At 39.6% G+C, this 23784-nt stretch overlaps 1 protein-coding gene across 8 annotated transcripts; it reads right to left on the bottom strand.

Moving 5' to 3' along the window:
* Positions 1 to 173: 173 nt before the first annotated feature.
* On the bottom strand, positions 174 to 22102 carry slc12a8 (solute carrier family 12 member 8). Of its 8 annotated transcripts, XM_040028321.1 has the most exons (16): positions 21741 to 21906; positions 21252 to 21389; positions 20780 to 20846; positions 20294 to 20434; positions 20034 to 20180; positions 18012 to 18203; positions 17648 to 17879; positions 12114 to 12227; positions 11832 to 11919; positions 9954 to 10041; positions 7207 to 7353; positions 4806 to 5466; positions 4612 to 4709; positions 4394 to 4511; positions 2515 to 2575; positions 174 to 2241 (listed from the first exon to the last, which is right to left on the bottom strand). In XM_040028321.1, the coding sequence occupies exons 2-16, from the start codon at positions 21290 to 21292 to the stop codon at positions 2070 to 2072; spliced, it is 2367 nt and encodes a 788-aa protein (XP_039884255.1). In that variant the 5' UTR covers positions 21293 to 21389; positions 21741 to 21906; the 3' UTR covers positions 174 to 2069. The 8 variants fall into 8 exon arrangements, with proteins under 8 accessions (XP_039884255.1, XP_039884257.1, XP_039884261.1 ...); XM_040028323.1 differs by lacking the exons at positions 21252 to 21389; positions 21741 to 21906 and adding an exon at positions 21913 to 22102; XM_040028327.1 differs by lacking the exons at positions 21252 to 21389; positions 21741 to 21906 and adding an exon at positions 21913 to 22100 and having other exon boundaries at positions 20780 to 20797.
* Between the last annotated feature and the right edge of the window lie 1682 nt (positions 22103 to 23784).

Below are 23784 nucleotides of genomic sequence, written 5' to 3'. Positions count from 1 at the left end.
TTAGGCTATTAAGCAACAACAAAAAAAGAGAGAGAAACATGCATAAATTTGTCTTGACACATAACTGATTGTAAACATAATCAGCCTCTCAAACCAGTGCTGTGCAACACACATTGTTGGAACTTTTGCTTCAGTGACTTTGGTGGTTGGTGCAAACAAAGCAAGCAAACAAATGAAAGATTGTAATTTAATGCACTTTCACCAAACCACATTATTATTATTATTATTATTATTTTATCTTCTGCAGACATTTTGCTCTAATCTCATTCCCGCATGACACAAAGCCCAAACATCCTGTAGGTCCAAAAGTGAGTAGAGTTTAGTCCTGTCTCCATCGTGTATTTAATTCCCACTGCTCACATTTCAAGCCATTGTGCATCAACTGAAAGTCACTAACTTTTCCAACCGCACAGGGTTTCTTCTTAGTCACTGCAAAGGCACAAAGCACACCAACCCTTCTACAGCTCAGCCCAGTGATAAGAAAATAAGTAATCAGTAGGTTTACAGGCTTGTGTGCCTGCTGGCGGGCTGTTGCTTTCACAGAAACAGGATAAGAGGAAGTGGTTTTCACAGCTTTGCTCAAACACTGACTCTTGAACTTTGTGATACTTCCAGATCATACTTGTAACTGAAAAAAAAAACACCCCAAAAACATTTAGCATGCATTTAATTCACACCATATAGTGTCTTCAAAGGTTTTTGTTTCTTTCTTTTTTTTAACCAGGAGAGCTGTTAAAGTGCTTTACACACATGGGGAAAAAAACTCATTATTTGATACTTTCAGATATGCTGTGAACACATTATACAGACTTGGAATTCAAGTATTTTTAGTCCCATTGTCACAGGTGTATAACACCAAGCACCTATCCATGCAGTCTACCTTTAAAAACATTTTTTTCAAAAAAAACTGATTGTAAAGAGCTCTCTGAATTTGAGTATGGTAGCGTAATAGATATCACTATCACAACAAGTACTTTGTAAAATGTCTCAATATTATTATTGCAAAGCAAAAGCATTTAGGAGCTAAAACAATTCAGGCACATAGTGGTAGACCATGCAAGGTAAGAGCAGGGTTACTGCGTTCTGAGGTGTGAAGGGCATGAAAGTCACCGACGCCTTACAGACTCAATGACTGCAGAGCTCCAAACTTCCTCTGGCATTAACATCAGCACAAAAACTGTGCACCGAGAGCTTCGTGGCATGGGTTACTAAGGCCGATCAAGATCCTGGCAGGAAGAGCATCCAGCGTAAAGCTGTCAAATCAAAACACGTGGAGCTAATCACTATGGCAATCCCTTATGAGAAGGGAGCAGCTGAAATTAGCTTTAGGTTTGATTGGAAATAGATCGGCATTTATAGAAGACTTTTGCAGTTTTACAGCCCACACAGCTCCTTGTTCTGTGTATGCAGCAAAATGATAGAGATATTCTATCAATGAGCTGTAGTGAGTGTAAAGTACTTTGCTGTGCTCTGCTGGGTTAGCAGCATCAGAGTTCGTGACAGCAACAGACTGAATAAAGTGATTGTGGATTATCAATCATCCTCACCAACCTCTGGACCACTAACTGGACAGGTTATTGGGGCAGAGATTAGCTTTTCATTATTGCTATTATTATTATTTCAACAGCTGTGACAAAAAAAAGTCCCATATATAAGATAAAGTATTTGTCATCTATAAACTATACACTATGTTTTAAAAGTTTTGCATCTTAAAAGGCCATTTTAGAGTAATGGAACGGCAAAAAAAAAAAAAAAACAGTTGAAAATGAAAGAGTTAAAGTTGAAGTTTATATTAAGAGGAAATAATAAATCTCTGCATTTGTCTGTTTGCATGAAAACCTGCACATTTTAGCTATCGCCTTTCTCTGATGTATCTTATTCTTCCACATAACCTTTGTGCAAAGCTTTGATTTCCTTGAACCACCACAGGAAAACAATTCGAGCCACTGAGATTCTTAACATGTGAGCAGTATTCTGCCCGTAGTGCAACATGAGACACCGTTTGAGGCAGAAAATGTGGTATTCAGGCTGTCAGCTGCGACGCATAACAGAGGCAGTGTTTAATTCGGTCAGTGAAATGGTGGTTGGACCATATTGTCGGCCCTGATGAACGACGATTGATGACAGCGGTGACGAGAGGCAAAGTCAGCATTTTCCTCCGTCAGCTGCTTGGTTTTCAGCCCCAGAGTCCCAGACAAAGAGGGCGTCACTACGATCTCATCCCGGGGTGATGCTTTTCTACTGAAAGAGAAGAATACACAGAAAAATTAATTTCAGGCGTAACGATGTAGAAAATAATCAAAAACTGAAATCAACACCATTTACAGTTTAAAACTTATGAGGTTTTCGATTTCATTGCAATTTTATAATAAAAGCACTGTCGGATTATGGTTCAGCCATAGAAATAACTCTTAGCAAATTAAACTCACATATAAAACCCAAATTGGCTTCTTCATTATTTAATAGACATCAATGATGCAAGATTTTTCAGTGCATAAATAAAATCATAAATACCTGCAAATGCTACTCAGTGTTGATTTGAACCACGTGAAAAAGCTGAACTGAGCTGCAATTCCTGCAAATTAATCAAAATCCAGACCGTTACGTTTCTACCAGGAAGAAATACATAATTTTCTGCTGTAATAATTTTGCATTCTATGTTGCTAAAATTTTACACCTTTTTCTGCTGTGAGTATCTGAAGCTCTGCCACTACACAGGAGGTAGTAACTGTGCTGTGCCATTGGAAACATCTCCATTTCTGGAACAAATGTCTGACACTTGTTTGACGCTTGTGTTCAAAAATGTCGTGAGTCAGACGGCTGAGGCACGTACTGATGTGGTGAGTTTATTGCACAGATGCAGGGTGTCACATCCAGCTATTCAAGAAATCCTAAGCCACAACAGCTGCCAGGCAAAGAGGCTGCAAGTGAACCTCCCAGCCGACTATGCTACTGGGTCACGTAACGACATATGGTATGGTAACCAAATCTAAATCAGTAAATGTGAGATTGCAGTTTAGGAAGGATTTGGTTGCACATAATGAAATAAAAGTCAACGATCGAATGACACACAATCCCCCCAAAAATAATTAAATAAATACAGGATCAGCAAGTTCAGTTTTGTAACACATTACTTATAGATTGCTTTTACTTTAGATAAATGATAAATGGAAATTATTTCAGTGCTTCACTTCCTTTAAAGAGTGACATAAGTCTTTAAATAAGACTACAGCTTTAAAATATTTTTAAAAAATATTTCAAAGGCCTTATTAAACAACTCAAGATACAGGAAAAGTTATTTGGTTCCCTTTAAATCAGCTATTCTTACTATTCTTCCAGTATGTACACTGCTCAAAAAAAAAATTAAAGGAACACTTTTTAATCTGAGTATAGCATCAAGTCTGCTAAACGTCTGGGATATTGATCAGGTCAGTTAAGTAGCAGAGGGCGTTGTTAACCAGTTTCAGCTGCTTTGGTGTTAATGAAATTAAAAGGAGGAGCTCTAGAGGGTTTTTTTCCACGTTTTGAATTTGTCACCACTGACAGCATGAGGTGATACCTGTAGAGATTGTCCAGTCCACTGTTTCCCAGCACAGTCTCAAGAGCATGAAGGAGATTTCAGAAGACAGGCAGTTACTATAGGAGAGCTGAACAGGGCTGTAAAAGATCCTTAACCAATCAGTAGGACGTATGTATTTTTTTGTGCAAGGCGGACCAAGATGAGCATTGCCAGAGCCCTACAAAATTACCTCCAGCAGGCCAGTATTGCGAATGTTTCTGACCAAACAATCAGAAAGAGACTTTATGAGGGTGGCCTAAGGGGTCGACATCATCTAGTGTACCCTGTGTTCAGTGTCTGGCACTCTGGAGACCAATTAGCAATTGCCATAGAATACCAGAATTGGCAGAACCACCAGTCGAGCCCTGTGTTTTTCATAGTGAAAGCAAATTCTGCCTGAACACATGTGACAGACGTGAAAGACTCTGGAGAAGTTGTGGAGAACATTATGTTTGCCTGTAGCATCATTTAGCCTGAGGGGTTGGATGGTGGGTCAGTGATAGTCTAGGGAAGTATGTCACTGGAGGAAGACACAAATGTCTACACGCTAGCATTGTCACCCTAACTGCCTTTAGGTATCAAGATTAAATCCTTTTTTCCCCACTTTGGTGTCTTTTGTTCTTTTTGTGCTTTGTTTTCCTCATACGACTCATTATGCTTGTATTCATGTTTATTTTTTAATAATACAATAATTTATAATTTTAGTCTATGAAGCGCTCAAAAAAGCACTTTAATCTCTGAAGTTTCAAGATCAAGTACAAATATTAAGTGGAGATGAATTTATCCTGAATCCACTTAGTTCTTCTAAAAAGAAAATAAACATGTGGAAATCACCTCTTGGTAGTCCAGGACTTGTTTTCCCGATGTAGAAGAAGAGCAGCAAGGCAAATATTATGTTTGTTAAGGCATAAACCCATTGAATAACAAACATAATCAATATGGAGCTCAATGCCTGAAAGAAAACAAAGGATACGTTCACATTATTCCAAAAATATCAAGAAAGTCATGAGAACAAAATCAAAATATTGTACAGCAAATAATGTCTGTCATACCCCAATGAGAGCGACCCAGCGGTTACACAACTTTGCATAGAAGGAATTGTGCTTGGGTTGGATTTCAAAGCTTTGGTGTTCTGCTTTACCTCCAGTGCCTGAAAGATTTAAGAAAGGGTCAAACAGGTAGGTAGCTTCTATGATACAGAATATACCTTAATCTATTCTAATGTTTGATAGGTAAATCTGATCACCTGTGCTGTAATTGTGAGTCTCAGCAGGCAAATCCTGCTCAACGTGACCAACATCTGTATAGCCCGTGATTTGAGGCTCCTCTCCAGCCTTGAGCTCTCCTCCTCCACCTGGCCCCTGGTCTTCCTCTGCTAGTGAAGCAGAACTTGTCCCCTCTTCTTTCTCTTCTGAGGAAACACTGGAGTTCGAGTCCAAACCAAAGCTGTCCATTAGCTTCTGCTTAGCAGTAGCCTTTCTGTTCTTGGACGTGTTGTTCATGTCTTGCATGCAGGAGGTCTTCTCAGCTGCAGAGTCCACATTTGAAACAGGTGGAAATATCTGGTCCATGTCCCTAGTGAACTCCAGCAGAGTGCCTTTACTCTGCGGACTCCCGCCATCACTGCCATAGTTTGGAAGATTGGGTTGAATCAGTGACGTGCTGCTGTGCCTGGTGGACCTGCGCTGGTTTCTTTTGCCCACTATGGCGGTGTCCCTCTTATCTTTATTCTGAAGGTGGGAGGTCATGGCCACGCTGAAGTAGGAGTAGTCGACAAAGCTGTAGGTGAGCATGAAGTTGATGGTGACGATGGGCGCCAGTACGTTAACTTGGCCGATGAAAATGAAGGCCATCGTCACCAGGCTCGTCAGAAAGATAGCCGCCACCGGGGTCTTGTTTGGGCCTTTCTGTCAGGGAGAAAAGGTCACACGATATTAGCGATTCCTGTTACAATGTACCAAATGCACGTATTGTGTGCCTCTAACTCAACACATTTTGTGTGACAAAGAAAAATGTCTTATTCTTCCTGGGATTTTGTACATTTGCCACAGCTAACCCTTTGCCAAGTAAAATCGATGTTAGTTTTGAGCAAAGGGGGGAAAACACCAATCCAGAGGAACAGAGACACAATGAAAACGAACATAAAGCTGAATCTGAGTTAAATAAAACACCGATGAGTGATCTTTTCCTGCTGTTGTCCACTGAGTTTTCAAAAGTTCATGTTCAGTGTTTGATTTACCAACAAGTAACAATCAGATGATTACTTATTCATGTTGCTGACAAATGTAAGCTTTATAGCTTGAAAAATGTGGGTCGTATTGAGTAAATAAAAAAAAAATCCATTACACAAAATCTTCCTATGACTTCATCTGGACTTCTTCTGGCCAGTCTGACATGAGATAGCTGTGACGCCCATGAGAAAGCTATTTCGACTTTTAAAAAGGTTCTGGTGCTATTTTTCCATGAGTATGCCTACATTACATTTAATTAAATCAAACACACACAGCATAAATAAAGAATATGTTTGCGTTTACAACTTAAATAGTGTTCAGCATTCACAGTTAAATGAATGGAATAAAACAATGCCCCCAACAATAATTGCTTTTCTCAAAATGGAAAAATGGCTTTAACATGTGGTTTGTTAACTAGTTTGCTTTTATTTCCCAGGTCCTATCTCACTGTTTAAGGAGCACTGCTGTGTGCTGGAGGGCCTCCAGAGCATACAGCGGAGCAGGGCCCTGCCCGTCTCCCTTCCTGCGTTTGTTCTGGGGCTTTGATTTGGGCCAAGATGTCTAGGGCCTCATTCCAGCCTGCTGAGAGAGGTCAGATACTGCTGCCATCCAGAGAAGTCTGAGGAAAACTGGGGTGGAAGAGGTCAGGTTGTTAACGTGACTATGTGTGCATGTGTTTTGCAGCAATGTGTCGTAACTCTTTGATGCAATAAAGTCAGTCCACTCACTTCTGTGGAGTGCTTGCTCTATAATTAGGCAAACCTGTGACCGTGTCCCTCTGAATCCATACACCCTTTAGAGCCTAACTTAGCACACTTATTCATTTACAATGTATGTGTGTGTTACTTTGGGCAATCAGAGAAACCAACTTCAATCCCAATTACTCTATACAACTTGTATTTGATTCACAGAATAATACAGTAAGCATGCAGTTACAGAGTACTGCAGTCAAAATGCAATATGTTATAGTTCAGTTCTAGGGGAATTTCACTGTGTCAAACTTATTCACAGTCATTTTGTGTCTACATGTGGTGTGAAGATATACAGAATGATGATGCCCTCATTTTAATTCAGTCTGCAGATATCTGTTTTAATCAACTAGCACCCTGAAATTAATCTTTGACTAGTTATGGTGACTTCAAGCTACTCTCAAGTTCATCCTCCCCCACGATATGCACACCGACACTGAAAACCAATCCTTAGACTCATAAATCATCGTTTAATAATGAGTCTTTTTGGTGAATCCTTTTTCATTCCAAGTAAGGCAAGCATCAGTTTTAGATGTCATAGTATTGGACGTTATTCTGCATGTAAGGGCTGATGAATACACCTCAGTAATTTCAATTGACATCAAAAACACTCTAGCTAATAGTTTTCAGTTCACACATTCCTCCCTTCATGGCTCTATCCACCCACCCCTCTTCCCAAAAAGGCCAGACAGGGAATGACCCTCTCCTGGGCGATGCACTGAAGGATCCTGGGTGCTCCATACAGGCCGCCCATGCAGGAAGCCAGGGAGGAGATGTAGAGGCCCAGCAGAAAGAGGAAACCCACCAAGGAGACCTGGAGGAAGAAGGAAAACAAACAGAGGGTGAAAAAGGATGGGGTGGGGATGAGAGCTCACAACAGCTACGCCCAATCCAGTTCCGCTACAGCCAGCCCCTTATACAGTGGGGCAAAAAAGTATTTAGTCAGCCACCGATTGTGCAAGTTCCCCCACTTAAAATGATGACAGAGGTCAGTAATTTGCACCAGAGGTACACTTCAACTGTGAGAGACAGAATGTGAAAAAAAAATCCATGAATTCACATGGTAGGATTTGTAAAGAATTTATTCGTAAATCAGGGTGGAAAATAAGTATTTGGTCACCTCAAACATGGAAAATCTCTGGCTCTCACAGACCTGTAACGTCTTCTGTAAGACGCTTTTCTGTCCCCCACTCGTTACCTGTATGAATGGCACCTGTTTGAACTCATCATCTGTATAAAAGACACCTGTCCACAGCCTCAAACAGTCAGACTCCAAACTCCGCCATGGCCAAGACCAAAGAGCTTTCGAAGGACACCAGGAAAAGTATTGTAGACCTGCACCAGACTGGGAAGAGTGAATCTACAATAGGCAAGCATCTTGGTGTGAAAAAATCAACTGTGGGAGCAATCATCAGAAAATGGAAGACATACAAGACCACTGATAATCTCCCACGATCTGGGGCTCCACGCAAGATCTCATCCCGTGGGGTCAAAATGATCATGAGAACGGTGAGCAAAGATCCCAGAACCACACGGGGGGACCTGGTGAATGACCTGCAGAGAGCTGGGACCAAAGTAACAAAGGTCACCATCAGTAACACACTACAACGGCAGGGAATCAAATCCCACAGTGCCAGACGTGTTCCGCTGCTGAAGCCAGTGCATGTCCAGGCCCGTCTGAAGTTTGCCAGAGAGCACATGGATGATACAGCAGAGGATTGGGAGAATGTCATGTGGTCAGATGAAACCAAAGTAGAACTTTTTGGTATAAACTCAACTCGTCGTGTTTGGAGGAAGAAGAATACTGAGTTGCATCCCAAGAACACCATACCTACTGTGAAGCATGGGGGTGGAAACATCATGCTATGGGGCTGTTTTTCTGCCAAGGGGACAGGACGACTGATCCGTGTTAAGGACAGAATGAATGGGGCCATGTATCGTGAGATTTTGAGCCAAAACCTCCTTCCATCAGTGAGAACTTTGAAGATGAAACGAGGCTGGGTCTTCCAACATGACAATGATCCAAAACACACCGCCCGGGCAACAAAGGAGTGGCTCCATAAGAAGCATTTGAAAGTCCTGGAGTGGCCTAGCCAGTCTCCAGACCTCAACCCCATAGAAAATCTGTGGCGGGAGTTGAAAGTCCGTGTTGCTCGGCGACAGCCCCAAAACATCACTGCTCTCGAGAAGGTCTGCATGGAGGAATGGGCCAAAATACCAGCTACTGTGTGTGCAAACCTGGTAAAGACCTATAGTAAACGTTTGACCTCTGTTATTGCCAACAAAGGTTATGTTACAAAGTATTGGGTTGTATTTTTGTTATTGACCAAATACTTATTTTCCACCCTGATTTACGAATAAATTCTTTACAAATCCTACCATGTGGATTCATGGATTTTTTTTTCACATTCTGTCTCTCACAGTTGAAGTGTACCTCTGGTGCAAATTACTGACCTCTGTCATCATTTTAGGTGGGGGAACTTGCACAATCGGTGGCTGACTAAATACTTTTTTGCCCCACTGTAAAAACAATGAGAAATCACCACTGATGGGCAAGTCAAGGACTTGGTCAAAGCAACATCTAATGGTCGTATTTCATTAAAATGTCTAACTCAGGTGCGATCATTTTATAATGAATTTGAGATTTTTACCATTTTGCAGTAATGGTATGCTGAATGTTTGCTACACCAAGAGACAAATGATCAGTTTATTTGTTTGGAGCTGGGCAACACTTTCTGAAGACAATTTATGCATTGATTTCTCATTCCCTGTCCTCAAAACAAAATACTGTATATGACCGATTTGTTAGAAGTGCACAGTGCACAAGGCATCAAAGGCCTATTAAAGCTGTATAGTGGAGGCTTTGGCGAAACACATGTTATTGCAACAGGGAAGGCAAGAGAAGACTTTGCTTTTTTTGGTCAGACAATGCCAAACCACCAACTGCACATGTGACGGTGGCATGGCTCTGTGGAAAAAGAGGTGCTAAACGGGGGGATCTGCACGCCCAACATATTCCTATCCTGAAAAACCTGAAATATTAAGCTGCACATTTTCTACATTAAGCAAAAATAAGACTAAATCTTTTAGCACTATAGCAAGTGGTCCTCCCAGTTCTGAAACACTTATGGTTGATAGACTAGACGACACAGTGGTAATCCTCCCCTGACTTTTGAAAATTATTGCTGCCACCCCCCCTCCCAAAAATCCCCACTTCTAAGTCTAAAATTGATAATTATTTCCACATTTGAATATAATATGAATATAATGTTGCTATGCAGTATTATATAGTCAGAACACAAACTAACCACACCACTAACATACTGAGACACCATGGGAAGTCCCCTTACCTCTCCCCTTTTGTTGGAAGGCCCCCCCTCACAAAGCCGAATGGAAACACAGAGAGGAGTTTACCTTTTCAGCTATCAAGAAGTCACAGCGTAGAGCTTCTCTGGTGCAGATGGCCCCCAGGAGAAAGACAAAGACCAGATACAGGAACCACCTGTGGGTCACCAAAAGTACAGCGCAGAATTACTAACAACTATTGAGTCACAACAAGTGAATGTCTGATAGCGATGTGTTTTTAGAGCGGGTTACTTTTGTTTTCCAGTGAATGGAAAAGAAAAACCCACTCAGTGTACCGAGAAACCACAAGAGTAAAATCTAAACTTATAGGATTAAACCTTTCTGAAAGATCAATCCACCAAATCTAACAAAGGGTTTTCCTGTACTTTCTATTTCTTAATGTACAATCACTGTAGTCATAGTTAATCTAGTTTAAGTATTGCGTACTGTGGTGTGTAAATTTTTCCATTGTTTTTGTATGTAAGTATACAGTGCCATTAAAGAGTATTTCTCACCCCTTCCTGAGTTGTTGCTTTTTCACATTTATCAAATCTCAGTGTTTCAGATCATCAAACAAGTTTTAATATTAGAAAAAGATAATCAAAGTAAATACAAATTGCAGTTTTTAAATGATGATTTTATTTATTAAGAAGAAAAAGCAAGCCAAACCTACCTGGCTGTGTGTGCAAAAAATAATTGTCCCCCCTCTTAAATCAAGAATTACCTGTGTTTAACCACATTTTTTGGAAAGTTGAGATCAAATTCAATAGGCAAAATGAATTAGATTAAAAGATCTCAAAAAGCAGCACATCATGCCACGAGCTAAAGAAACTCAAGAACAAATGAGAAACAAAGTCGGCGACATCTGTTCATCCAGAAAGAGTTTCAAAGTCATTTTCTAAGACTGTCTGTGGTTCTCCGGTGAACCACAGAGAGAGCCGTTATCCACAACTGCAGAAAACTGAGAACAGTGGTGCATCTTCCCAGAAGAGGCGGACCTACTACAATTACTCTGAGATCTCATCAACGACTCATCCAGGTGGTCATAAAACAACCCAGAACAACATCTAAAAAACTTCAGGCCTCACTCGCCTAGTCATGGTCAGTGTTTATGATTCAACAATAAGAAAACCACTGCTGGCCAAATAGAACACAAAGGCTTGTCTCACATTTGCCAAAAATCATGATCTCCAAGACTGTGGAGAAAATTTTCTGTGGAGTGATGAAACCAAAAATATAATATTTTGGAAGGTTTGAGTCGCCTTTCCCATGAACAACAGCCAAACACGGTGGTGGTAGTGTGATGGTTTGGGGCTGCTTTGTTGTTTCAGGACCTTGATGACTTCTGTAGTTCATCACTCCATGAATTGTGCTCTCTACCAGAAAATCCTGAAGGAGAATGTCCGGCCATCAGTTCGTGCACTAAAGCGCACACACACTTGTGTTAGGCAGCAGGACAATGATCCAAACAATGATCCAAAACACACCAGCAAGTCCACCTTCTTAATGTCTCACAAGACAAAAATGAAAGTTGTGGAGAGGTCTACCCAAAGTTCTGACTTATATCCAATTGAAATGCTTTGACATAACCTTATACAATCCATTTGTACCCCAAAAACCCTCCAATGTTGTTGAATCACAGCAGTTCTGCAAGTTCTGCCAGTTATCACAAATGCTTGATTGCAGTTATTGCAACTAAGGATGACACAACCAACTACTGGGTTTAGGGGGAAATTACTTTTTCACACAGGGCAGGTAGGATTGAACTGCATGTATATTTACTCGGGTTATTTTTGCCTAATGTTAAACTTTGTTTGATGATCTGAAACATTTAAATGTGAATTTGATAGATATGGAAAAAACAAGAACTTGTGCAGAGGGTAAATACTGTTTGACAGCACTGTATAGATATGTGTATGTTTTAGTGGATTTGGGGTGTTGTCGTACGAGGTGAAGACAGCTGCTAGTGTTCCCACGGGGATGTTGTGCTCAGGTCGCTGAAGGTCTGAGCTCATGTTGAAGCCTGCCATAACCCCTACAACACACACAAAAATGGGCAAACCACAAAATGTACACAAGGTGCTTGTCAATGCAAACTTTATTTTTACATTGCATATGAAGCAAAGAATGATAAGCAGGATTTGAATGTTTGCATGCTTTTCCTATTCTGGGATTTTCTTTTTGTGTGAAATACAGAAATCTAAAAGAAGTTGTTGAGGATCTACTCACCTGTAGCAGCAGGGAAGAAAACCCCAAATACTGTAAAGAAGTTTTCCCCAGTGGTATAATCTGGCATAATGTTGCTACTGAGCAGCCCAGCTGAATAACCAATGAAACCGTGCTCTGAAAGTGGAGACAAACTCACATAAAGCACATCAATACAGAAAGGCATGTGAGAATTACCAGCATTTCTTCACTGAGTAAACAGTTGTGAACATTAAATGATGATGAAGGAGGAAGAAACTATGAAAAATCCATTAGCTAGAGGTATGAAAATTAGTTTCAGGTCTTTCTTTAGACATGAAAAGTCAGTTCTCTGTTAGGCTTTTACTTATGTATCAATATTTTAGGCAACAAACACACAATCCCAGGCTGTAAATGACTCATAACAAGAATACTTAACTTTCTATCTTATGTAACATTCATCTGTTTGAAATCAGTTCATGAAGGGACACATAGCAGCTCCACCTGGAATAATGATGGTTATTTCTCTAGTGCATAAGGGAATAAACTGGTTTAAAAATAAAGAAGAAGAAGAAACATTTGCTTCTTTAACATGTTTAAGGAACAATTATAATAATGAGTTTCTATTTCTCACTTCCTATTAATACAACCCAACAAATGTTGCAGTCTAGTCCAATCTTAAAATGTTTGTAGCTGCTACATAGGGCCAGCAGTTACCTTGTGATTTTAAAACACATCACTCTCACAAATTGATTAATAATGTGTTCTTAGATTAATAAGCAGTCACCATATTTGTCCTTTTCCTGACTTTTTAAGCTACGCTTTGTGCAGAAAATTAGATCAACTGTATAAGAAATCACAGCATACAGAAAGGAAAAACATACAGCACTATATACCAGGTGTTTGAACAGTACAGCATTACATCTGCATAGTCATTAGAGCCCTCCATAACTCAACAACATCTGCATCATAGTCAGCAATATAACACCAAGTAAATAAATGCCGCAAAGTCTATTTCAGTCAAAATAAATGGCAACAACAACCGGTGACACCTTTCAAATCTACAGACTAAAGGCATGCCAGGGATGGCTCTAGGTCAGGTCAGCTTGCTGAATGTGTGAAGGGGGCCATTTAAACTACGCAGTCTGAAGGACCCGCCTATGTTACAAAACCGGACATTTCCCTCTTGGTTATCTTGTGATGGGAAAGAATGTGTTCTCTCAGATTAATGACATGTTTATCCAAAAGGAAGTTACCACCCTTTTCAGAAGCTCAGCAGCTTCCAAGTTTGGAAGAAAGAATGAAAGTGAGCAAGAGAGGGAGACAGAGAGCGGGAGGAAAGAGCGAGAAAGGGAGAGACACATAGAGAGAGAGAGAGAGAAAAGAATGCTCATTTTTTCCCTTTTGTTTTACAAAAGGCCAAAAGAAAAGGCCTGGATACACTCTCTGTTCCAGCTTTGTATGATCTCTAGCATATGCGTTTAATGAGGTCAAAAAAGCTCAAAAAAACTCCTGTTCACTTTGTGACCCACTAGGATCGCCCTCTATCCAAACAATCATGATCTAACAAACCCAGGGCAGCCAGTGTCAAACTGCATCAAGAGCACCCCACCCATATTACAACATCATAGTCCAACATCCAAGTGGGCTCAACTCTGCCAGCTCTCACGGCTAAGCCCTCCAAGTACTTATTTTGGAGCATTCACATATTCATTACACTTTAATATAAAATCCTTATATGTACTACATTCACTGCAAATTGTCCCCCTCATTTTCTCTAGGAATAATAACAATGATAGGCTGGCAAAGATTTGGGTTGGGCCCTGTTGCAAACTACACCTCATTTTAAAAACTACAGCATCATAAGACTTCACACAAGATCCAGAGACCCCGTTTAAGCCATTGTGTATTACTTTCGTTGCATTGGCAGTGTGTTTGAGATCATTGCCAAGTTGAAAAATGAAGTTGCCAAGCAGAAGCTTTACACAAGGTGGATTAAAAATATGATGGTACTTTTCTGCATTCGTTAATTATGTATCTACAAGGTCCTCAACACCACTACCTGAAATAAAGACCCAAACTATGACAGAGCCTCCTCTGTGTTTTACAGATGGCTGTAGACACTCACTGTTGTTCATCTCTCCTGACCTCCTCCATACATGCCGATAATGATTTCAACCAAAGATTTCACATTTGGATTCAGGTTTCACACATAAATCCAGTTCTTGTGCAATTTTGCATACTTTAGCCTTTCTTCCCCATTTCTTTTCCTTTAAAAAATGAATTCATTGACAGCTGCCCTTCCACTGAAACCATTTCCTACAAGGTCCATGTTAAATCATTCTTCTGAAAATGGTCAGGTACAAGGACTGGACTAAATATGAGTGAAAAAGCAATGAAATGTCTGAAGAACAACTCTAAAAGTCCTTTAGAAAACCTGGAGAACTATTTCTCAAGACCATCCACCTATTTATCCATAAGAGGTGACTCAAGACTTTTGCATAGTATTGTAAAAGTAATATTAAAATGTGTATGAAGAAAACTTTGACCATAGATGTCCACAATATATAATATTATACCCCGGAGCTTTCCCAGTTTCCAAATAAGTAAAGTCATCTAATTACCATAATTAACTGACAATTGCTTGCTTTATGTGGGGCCTTCTTTATGAAGTTTGCAGCGTGCAAGCAACCATTATTACCCCTAATATTTATTCATCAAAGAATCCAATATATAATACTGAATCAGAAGGTAACTCCCACTAGGCTGATGATCCTTTTTAATACACAGCTAGAAGACTTGTCCTGACACGTCTTCAATTTGATCCATAGCATTTTGTAGAGATGTAGAGCTTTATAAGCCTATTTACTATGTTTCCAGCTCGAGCTAAGGCAAGAATGTCTTCATTCCAGTTTACTTATTCTGTATTGAGCAAGTTTACAGGCAGAGTGGGGCTCATTTCTGAGTTGACCATGCCTCTGAATGTGTAGTTAGATTACATGAACATCTGAGGCCTCTCCCTCAGTCTGAATGACCTCTTACACTCCCACACTAACTTACATAAATTGCCGTGCATGTTGCATAGGCTGTGAGTTTACAGAGGTGGAGCAGGTCCTGCTGGGATGATCGAGAACTATATATTATAGTAAGAATCACAGGGAGAGATGATGTTGTGGTCTCTGGAGTAGCAGCAGGCTTCAGATCTCAGTTCCGGCTCTCTCTCTTTGTCATTTTCCAAAAATGTGGGTGAGTCTGGTTAACACCCTAAACCCCAGACCCAAGGAGCACATTATGGCTTCCTTTTCTGTGGGGAATAGACTTCAAGTATAAGGACAGGGTGAGGCGTGTCAGAGCGTAATTCAACGATGCACCACAATCAGAAGGGTTTGTGGTTAAACTGTTTGGTTGCAGAGACAATACATGGGCGGCATTACTGTCAGAATAATTTACTGTGCTTACAGACTTGTGAACTATTCAGGACTGTGTTACATGCTGCAGTTATGCAACACTTTAATTTTAACTCCAACTCTTACAGTGCTGCAAAAAGGACTTGCTGCAATCCACTTCTTTGACATTTTAGTGAATGGGAAAACCAGGTTTGTAAGTCAAGAGTTCATATACATAGATACTTAAATAGATAGAAACACTCCTAAATTCATCTTAATGATTACTAACAATTAACATGGGATGGTCAAAGCCAGCACCCGATATCTGTGATTTTTGTTGCTAGGGATAAAAGTTAGTGAAACATTACAGGGGCAAAACATTATAATTAAAACCAACTCTGATAATTTTCTGCTGATTGACAATCTGTGAACTCTAAACTTTGCCTTTCTGATCATGACAGAGGTGGAAAATACTGATTGCAGTGTTTACAAAGGCAATTTCTGCCAAACATATTAGCAATCATGTCCATAGAAAGTGAAATTTTGATGGAATATGTGGTTAACCAGACATGCCTAAGCTGTGATAGAGCTATACAATGGCGTGTGAAAATTGGGGACATGTTATCAAACTATGACCACATGCTTTTGGCGGTGGCTCCTTTCCTCCAGGATGTGTCTCAGTGTTCAGTGAGTTCATGTTAATCTGGGCCGTTTTAGCTAGCATGGAGACCTGCTGGTCCTCTGCCAACCATTAGGTCACCAAAACACACACAGAGCTGCTCTTAATTGGAAAAATCTGGAGTGGTCATTATGGCTGGTTGTACAGATCTTAAGGGCTGAAAACTGGTCTCTACCAAGTGTGCTTTAAACAAGACTGGGAGTTGGGAGGTGTAGAGCAGTAGGCAGTCTGGTTTTAATTTCACCTGAAGTAGTCGAGCTAAATCCAACAAAAACTAACAAGACAGGTAAGGTAATCTCTCAGTTTTAAAAAGAAATGTATGAATGTTTTATCATGTATGTGAGAACTCTTGGGTCTTGTGTGAAATGTGTTTTTCAAAGACTGATTTGACTCCTGGAACACTTTTTTCTTCCTACTCGGCAGGAAGTTGATAATCAGTGAGAACAGGAAATGTAGGGAAGGACTTCCTGGAGGTCAACAAAAAAATACCCCCTCCACCGCACCCAAAAAAAAAATACTCACAATAATAATAAAATTTAAAAAAATAAAATAATTTTCAAACTTAAAATCTCAAAATACAACATAACAATACACATTAACTAATCGCTAAAGTGTGAAAGAAATAAACAGGTTAATGGACAGAGGAATGTCTGTAAAATAAGTAAAATAAGTGATACTGCAGCTACACCTACTGACTAAAACAGGTCACAACAGGTTCCCACACTCCTTCCACCACACTGCCTCTTTGGAAGCCCCCCCCACCCGAAAATTTAATAGTGAGTTAAGGAGAATGAGATATAACAAAAACAAATACAGCATAATAAAGTATTGGTATTTATAACTGGAAAGCCTTATACAAAACACTAGTGTTCCCTGCAACATGAGCCAGGCTTCTCTTTATATTCTACTAGAGATCTGATACTCAAACACTCAAAGAGTCAAAGACAGCTTCAGCTCTAGATGTTTTGTGTACTAATGCTTTTTAAACCTTTAAAGCCTGAATCATCACGTAATTGCCAGAAGATTGTGAATTTATTGAGCTATTTAACAAATTTCTTTAAAAATAATTAATTAAATTTTAATTTCCACATATGACTTTTAGTCTGCATTGTATTTCCTGCATCTGGCATTTTTTCAAATTGCTTAAAAATGTATTGTGCAATTTATTTAGCTGTTTTTCAGGGTGGGGGAAAAATGACACTGATGATGTATGAGTCTCAAAAACTCACAAAAAATTGTATGTATCAAATATTATACAGTAGGTGTTTATTAACAGCAAACAATACTTAAAAGCCATGTTGGATTCTTACAGAAATTAAGAGTCAAATTAAAGACTCCACTACAACTACTTCTGACCAGCAGCCATCCTAGCCTCCTAATTTTCACACAAATCTTCCTAATGCATGAAAAAATGTAACTATAACTGTGACTGTCTCTCTCGTCTTTGATACAGTAACCGATTGTTGATTTTTTTTGTTTCTCGTTTTCATCGTGATCATAGTGACGGTCGTTACCTGGGTCAAGGTGTGTGAATGTGCCAATGACAAAGTCCAGGGTAGAGATGGCCAGAACAGCCAGGAGGAGCAGCTGAAGTCTGACAATCCACTTGACACCAGCCAAGTTGATTCCAAGCAGACCTAGCAGCACTGCTGCTGACATGCAGCGCACCGCCCACTGAGTCTGAAGACCCAGCAGTTCTGCCACTGACTCGGAGAACCCCGTGATGTACATCGCCCCAGCGACGCACTGCAGAGTGGTAGAGAGCATTAATAGTGACACGAGATAGAAGGAAGGAAATTCAGTTTGTGCATTCCATGATTTTCTTAAGGGATAAAATATTACAAACAAACAATTTTAGCGGTGTTCAAATTCACTCACCTGCCCAAACACATAAAGGAGGCCAACAGTGCCCCCGACCCTTCCCCCTAGGATGGTAGAGATCATGGAGTAGATTCCTCCACTCCCAACACCACAGTGTTCAGACACTCCGATTCCTGACATAACTGTCACTAAAGCAACCAACACAACCATGGAGACGAGAACCATCCCAAGCAGCACTCCTGTGTTCCCCTGGATAATGTGAGGAAACAGCAAAGATCCAAAGTACAGAGTGATCACTGCACAAACTACACCACAATATGCATCTGCAGTTGTGAACTGGATATATTTTGGGCCAATATACCACCTGTATTGTACACATCTTCTGCACATGACATCCTGCTCTGTTTAGTGCTTTGTATTCAGTTCATTTAAATAATCCTATCTTCACCTTTTTCTCCATTCTCTCGCATTTTTTTAATCACTCCTCTTTTCTCCTCCTTGTATTTGTTTACAATTTTCTATCTAATAGAAAAAAAGAGACATGCAGATGCTATACAGGTGTGGTGGACCAGCACTTTTTTTTTTTTTTATTTGCTCAGACATTTCTGATAAGATGCGTCTCTCTCTGAAAGAGAAACCCTGTTTTCCACACAGCAAACTAGATTTTAGCTGTCAAGCTAAGGCCAAACGGATGTAGCAATTACAATCACTGGGTCTCTTTGTAGCTGTGTCCTGTGATGACACATGGCTATTACAGTGTTCTGGATCAATTGTCATGATGACACATACTTAACTATATGTGAAGCTAAAAACTGTGCTAAAAAATGTGGATGAGCTGAAAGCAGAAAGCCAAACATGAAGCTAAGCCATTATAAAGTATAAAAATGAAAACATACAAAATAAAATTTGGTAATTAGTGATTTCTTTTTGATTCTTTAGTCTGCTACTACAGTGCTGTGAAAAGTATTTACCCTCTTCCTAGATGTCTGTGTTTTGCATACTTGTCACACTTAAATGTTTCACATAATCAGATAAATTGTAATAATAGACAGTGGTAACTGGAGCATTATGGCATAATCTAAAGAAACTCAAGAACGGATGAGAAACCAAGTCACTGACATCTGTAAGTCTTATGGAGTGAATTTGGGACTCCAGTGGAACCACGGTCAAAGCAATTATCCACAAAGACAGATAATTTGGATATTTGGATCAGTGGTATACCATGTCAGGAGGGGCCAGCTGACCACAATTAGTCTAAGTAAGCATCGATGACTCATCCAGGAGGTCACAAAAGAACCCAGAACAACATTTAAAGAACTGCCTCACTTGCCTCTGTTAAGGTCAATAAGAAAAAAACTGGGCAAAAAATGGCATCCATGAAGAGTTCCAAGGAGAAAACCACAGCTGAGCAATAAAACCACAAAAGCTCGTCTCATGTTTGCCAGAAAAAATCTTGATGGAAAAATATTCTGCGGACTGATAAGACAAAAGCGGAACTCTTTGGAAGGCTTGAGTCCTGTTACATCTGATGTCAAACTAACACAGCATTTCATAAAAACAACCTCATACCAACAGTCAAACATAGTGGTGGTAGTGTGATTCATGCTTTAGCATGTCCGGTCATGCTTAAAAACATTCAGGGCAGCTGAATTAAAACAATTCCTCCGTGGTGATACCAAAGACTTATTGCCAGTTATCACAAATGCTTGATTACAGTTCTTGCTACCAAGGATGGCACAACCAGTTATTAGGTTTAGGGGAAATTACTTTATCACAAAGGGCCATGAGGAAAAAAAACCTTAAGAACTGCATTTATTTTCACCCAGGTATTTTGTCTGAGCTGAAATATTTAAACATGACAAATACGCAAAAATAAGAAATCAAGAAGTGAAAAATCCTTTTCCACTGCAGTGTATCCACCATGCACGGTTATTAGACTCAAATTTAAAGCCCCATTATGGCAGTTGCATTTAACAGAATTCAGCCTTTTAGCATCTTATTAGCGCGGGGAGAGTTTAAAGTGGATTAGCTGTTCTATTACCTACAATACACAAAGTGAAAGATAGTCTGTTTACTAACCACCAGGTAGCCAGTACGCAGGAACAGAACCACACCAAAGATGTTGATCATGCAGGTGGTGAAGACTCCATCCCAGGTGCCAAAAAGCACCGGCTCCCACACAAATACTTTGATCCTCCACCATGGCTGATTAGACTGCTGAAAACCCTAAACACAGAAATACAACCGTAGCAGCACTGGCTTATCTGAAGTCATTTTAACAACAGCCTGCAATGATCCTACAAATTGTTTCATTTGAGCTGACACACTGAACATCTTGCCTTTGCATCTTCATGGAACAGATCTTGAATATGCGTGTTTGCTTTAGTATCATCAGATTCTCCCTTCAACAGGCCTGTCTCAGCTCTTTCCTGCTCACAGGTGTACACCGTCCAACCGGCTGGCAGGGTTTCCATTGCAGCCTGGAGAGTTACAGTGTTTATATTTACAGGCTGGATGTAAAACAACAAAATAAAATCTGCATTTTAATATTGAAAAACTTTTTTGATCACATACTACTAGATTCACTCTAAAAGACATATAGTGTACCAAAATAATGGTCTTAGTGAGTTACTGGATGCTAGAGGTACAGTGCTTAACAAATGTATTATATCACCACCCAATGTAAGGTCTGTGCCCTAAAATAACAATATTGGTAAGAACCAAAAATCAGTTTCAATAATGGTTAACCCATCCGCATTTTTAAAGCTAAAACATCATTATAATGTTATCCATGAGTTTTGAAATTTACAAATTTTCCAACTTACAGTTAATTCCCGGCACTCCTGAATAAAAAAAAAAAGTTTTAGAGGTTTAAAGTCCAGGATTTCACATCTGGGGGGGGAAAAAAAGTCAATACAGTTTGTTTTAAATAACAATATATCTTTAAATTTAAACACGTTTGTGACAGATTTTTCAAATATTCTAATTTATATTTTAGAACATTTCTGTCTTAAACGTGTATTTTATAAGAAGTAATCCCCCGAGAAGACAAAAAACACCATATCGTAAAGTGTAGACTTAAAACTAGAAAAAGGAATAAGAGGATAAAACATGTATAATATCCCAATTAAAACATCCGATAAAACTGGATTTCCTTCTTACTTACTAGTCTAATACATTTCCGTTCAGAAACTACTGAGAAATTGAAATATCACAGCATGTTACTGGGTAATTCTGGCATGCCGCATTCAAAACACTCATAATTGTGAAGATATGTAATCTATGATTGGAGCATACGGTTTTTCCTGGCATAGTAAACAGTACGGTAGCACAGGCATTTGTAGCGGTCGTCTTGGAAAGAATAGCACTGTTTATCCTGGTTAAACAGCAACAGGTGCAGCTTGAGGACACCCGGATGCAGCAGGGTGTGCTCCTCTGCGATGCGACAAACAGTAAATAGTTGTTAGCGTCACTGCTTTTACCTCAGAGGCTTCTGTTTCCAGATAAATAAACGAAGAATTATAACAAACATGTGAATTCATTGTTTCCTAGTTAGAAAACAAAATGTTGAAATGAATGATAACAATAATAATAGTTATGTTTATGGAAAGACAGCATATCAGAAAGTGTAATCAATTTCAAAATAAGCTCCTGGTGATATACGCTATTATGAAAACCGAGATGTGCTCTAGTCTTAAAATTGGCAGTTTTCTCAATAGAGTTTGGTGTGAGTGGCGGTCTTCTTTCAAACAGCTTCTTAGCTAGATTAACTCAGCGACACCTTACCTTTCACAATCTCATTTCATCCACTGCTTGTAATTTTTTTTTAAAAATTAAAGAAAAAATAAATCCATTCCACTTTCCCACTTTTCTTTAAATCCTCTCAGTATTACAACGTGTTCGTCATATGGATACGTCAGCTGCCAGCAGGCAACTTAGGCATGCGGTTACTGCTCACCTTTCCGGGATGTGTTGGAGCATTTGCACAAGGATCTCGTGTTTGCTTTGGCAAGTCCTGCAGCAGGTAATGCTAGTAATGATTAGCTGAAAAATGCATCCACATGGATTTGATCCTTTTTATGGAGTTATTTCCTGAAACACGTTTGAATTTCAGACTGTGGGGATGTTTTCTGAGTCTTATTCCAGTCAATAAGTTACCAATCAGATCAGAAAACACATCAGTCTAAACACATATTCAAAAATAAATAAATAAGAGAAAACAAAACTTGGAAGAGTTTCCCTGTACAATGACACAATGAAAATATTTTACATTTTCACGATTTAAGATGATTATGCCAAGCATTGGTATGGCCATCTTTCATCACAGTCTGAACTCTCTTAGGCAAACTTTGTTGTAATTTCTTTTAATAACCTTCAGGAATAGTTCTCTGGGATTCTTAAAGGACATTAAACGCTCTTTTTGGATGTTGGCTGGCTCTCTGTGATCTGGGGAGGCCAGTCCGATTTGTCATCCAAGTATTCTTTTACTGCATGAAGACTGTGTTTTGGATCATTGCCATGGGGAGAAATAAAGTCATTACCAATCAGCTGTTTCCCATTAAAGATCAAAGTCCCCAACACTACTGGCTGAAATCCTGCCAGGGCAGAGACTCCATTGCATCTCACAGATGGCTATATACACTGTTTTACCTTTCTCCTGGCCCTCTCTACACATACTGACGATGATTTGAACCAAAAATTGAATATCTGGGTTCATCACTACATCACCCTTTCCCTCCAGTTTCCTCTTCCTTAAAATATGGCTTCCTGACAGCCACCCTTCCACCGAGACAATTTCTAATGAGGCCTCAGTGAACAACTGAAATTCAGCTGAAGGACCAGATGAATCTCTCAGATCTTTTCTGGATCCCATATTTTAAGGAATAACATTCTTGCTGTTTTTTATGCCAGTCTGTGTTAGCTTTGGGATTTTTAGTAGATTTGGCTAAAGAAATGTTTTTGGGACAGACTGCTAATATTAAAGTGCCTAAAGATACAATTTAAACACACTTCTTTGCTCAGTTTTCTGTTATATGTAGACACAACACTGGTTCATCCTTTGAGTTAGGTGCCTTTTTATGCTTAAATAGAGTATAAAAGTAGCTATGTCCAGAGAACTTTCAGAAAGTCTGGAGAACACCCGCTAAACACCACTTTGAAAATTACAAGAAAGACAGGCTAAATGGAAGCAAAATATAACGAAATGAGGGGTAGCTGAAGGTTTTCCCACAGTACTGTATGGTAGCAGGAAAGCACAGGTGTATTTGATAGCTGCATTTCACTTGGGGGGAGGTCCTGTTGTTGTGCATACTGGTTGACCTTCATGGTTTACTGGGCTGTGATAAAGGCTTACAGTGCTTGGACAAACAGTTTGTCAGAAAATTAAGACAGAACTATTCTGATATCCGTTTTTCCACATATTTTTTCCACGATAAACACCAACAGTTCTTTTTCCAACGCTCTCCAATGTGAGAATTCTATGCTTTGCACTTTTATATCACTGTAAACTGAATATATCTTCAGGTTTTGGACCTGCTGAAAAAGATGTCACCGTGTACCACGATATGGTGAAAGATTTTCAATTTGTTACTGTACGAGTGTGTACCTATGAAAACAGTCTTCTGCAGCACTTCTACTCTCCTCGAATTCCCCTAACACACCATAACAAATATCCCAGCGTCTCTTTATGTCTTTTCTGGCTGCTTTCCATCAGGAAACACATTTACCCACCCACACTCGGTTTCACCAGCAGCTGCACGCCTTCTGTACATCAACAACAATTCAAGATCACATGCTGTGAATTATTTATTTATAAGGACATGACACACAA

Source organism: Simochromis diagramma, unplaced genomic scaffold (assembly GCF_900408965.1).
Source record: "Simochromis diagramma unplaced genomic scaffold, fSimDia1.1 OVJJ01000343.1, whole genome shotgun sequence".
Classification (NCBI taxonomy): domain Eukaryota; kingdom Metazoa; phylum Chordata; class Actinopteri; order Cichliformes; family Cichlidae; genus Simochromis; species Simochromis diagramma.
This window is presented reverse-complemented; position numbering and strand designations above follow the sequence as displayed.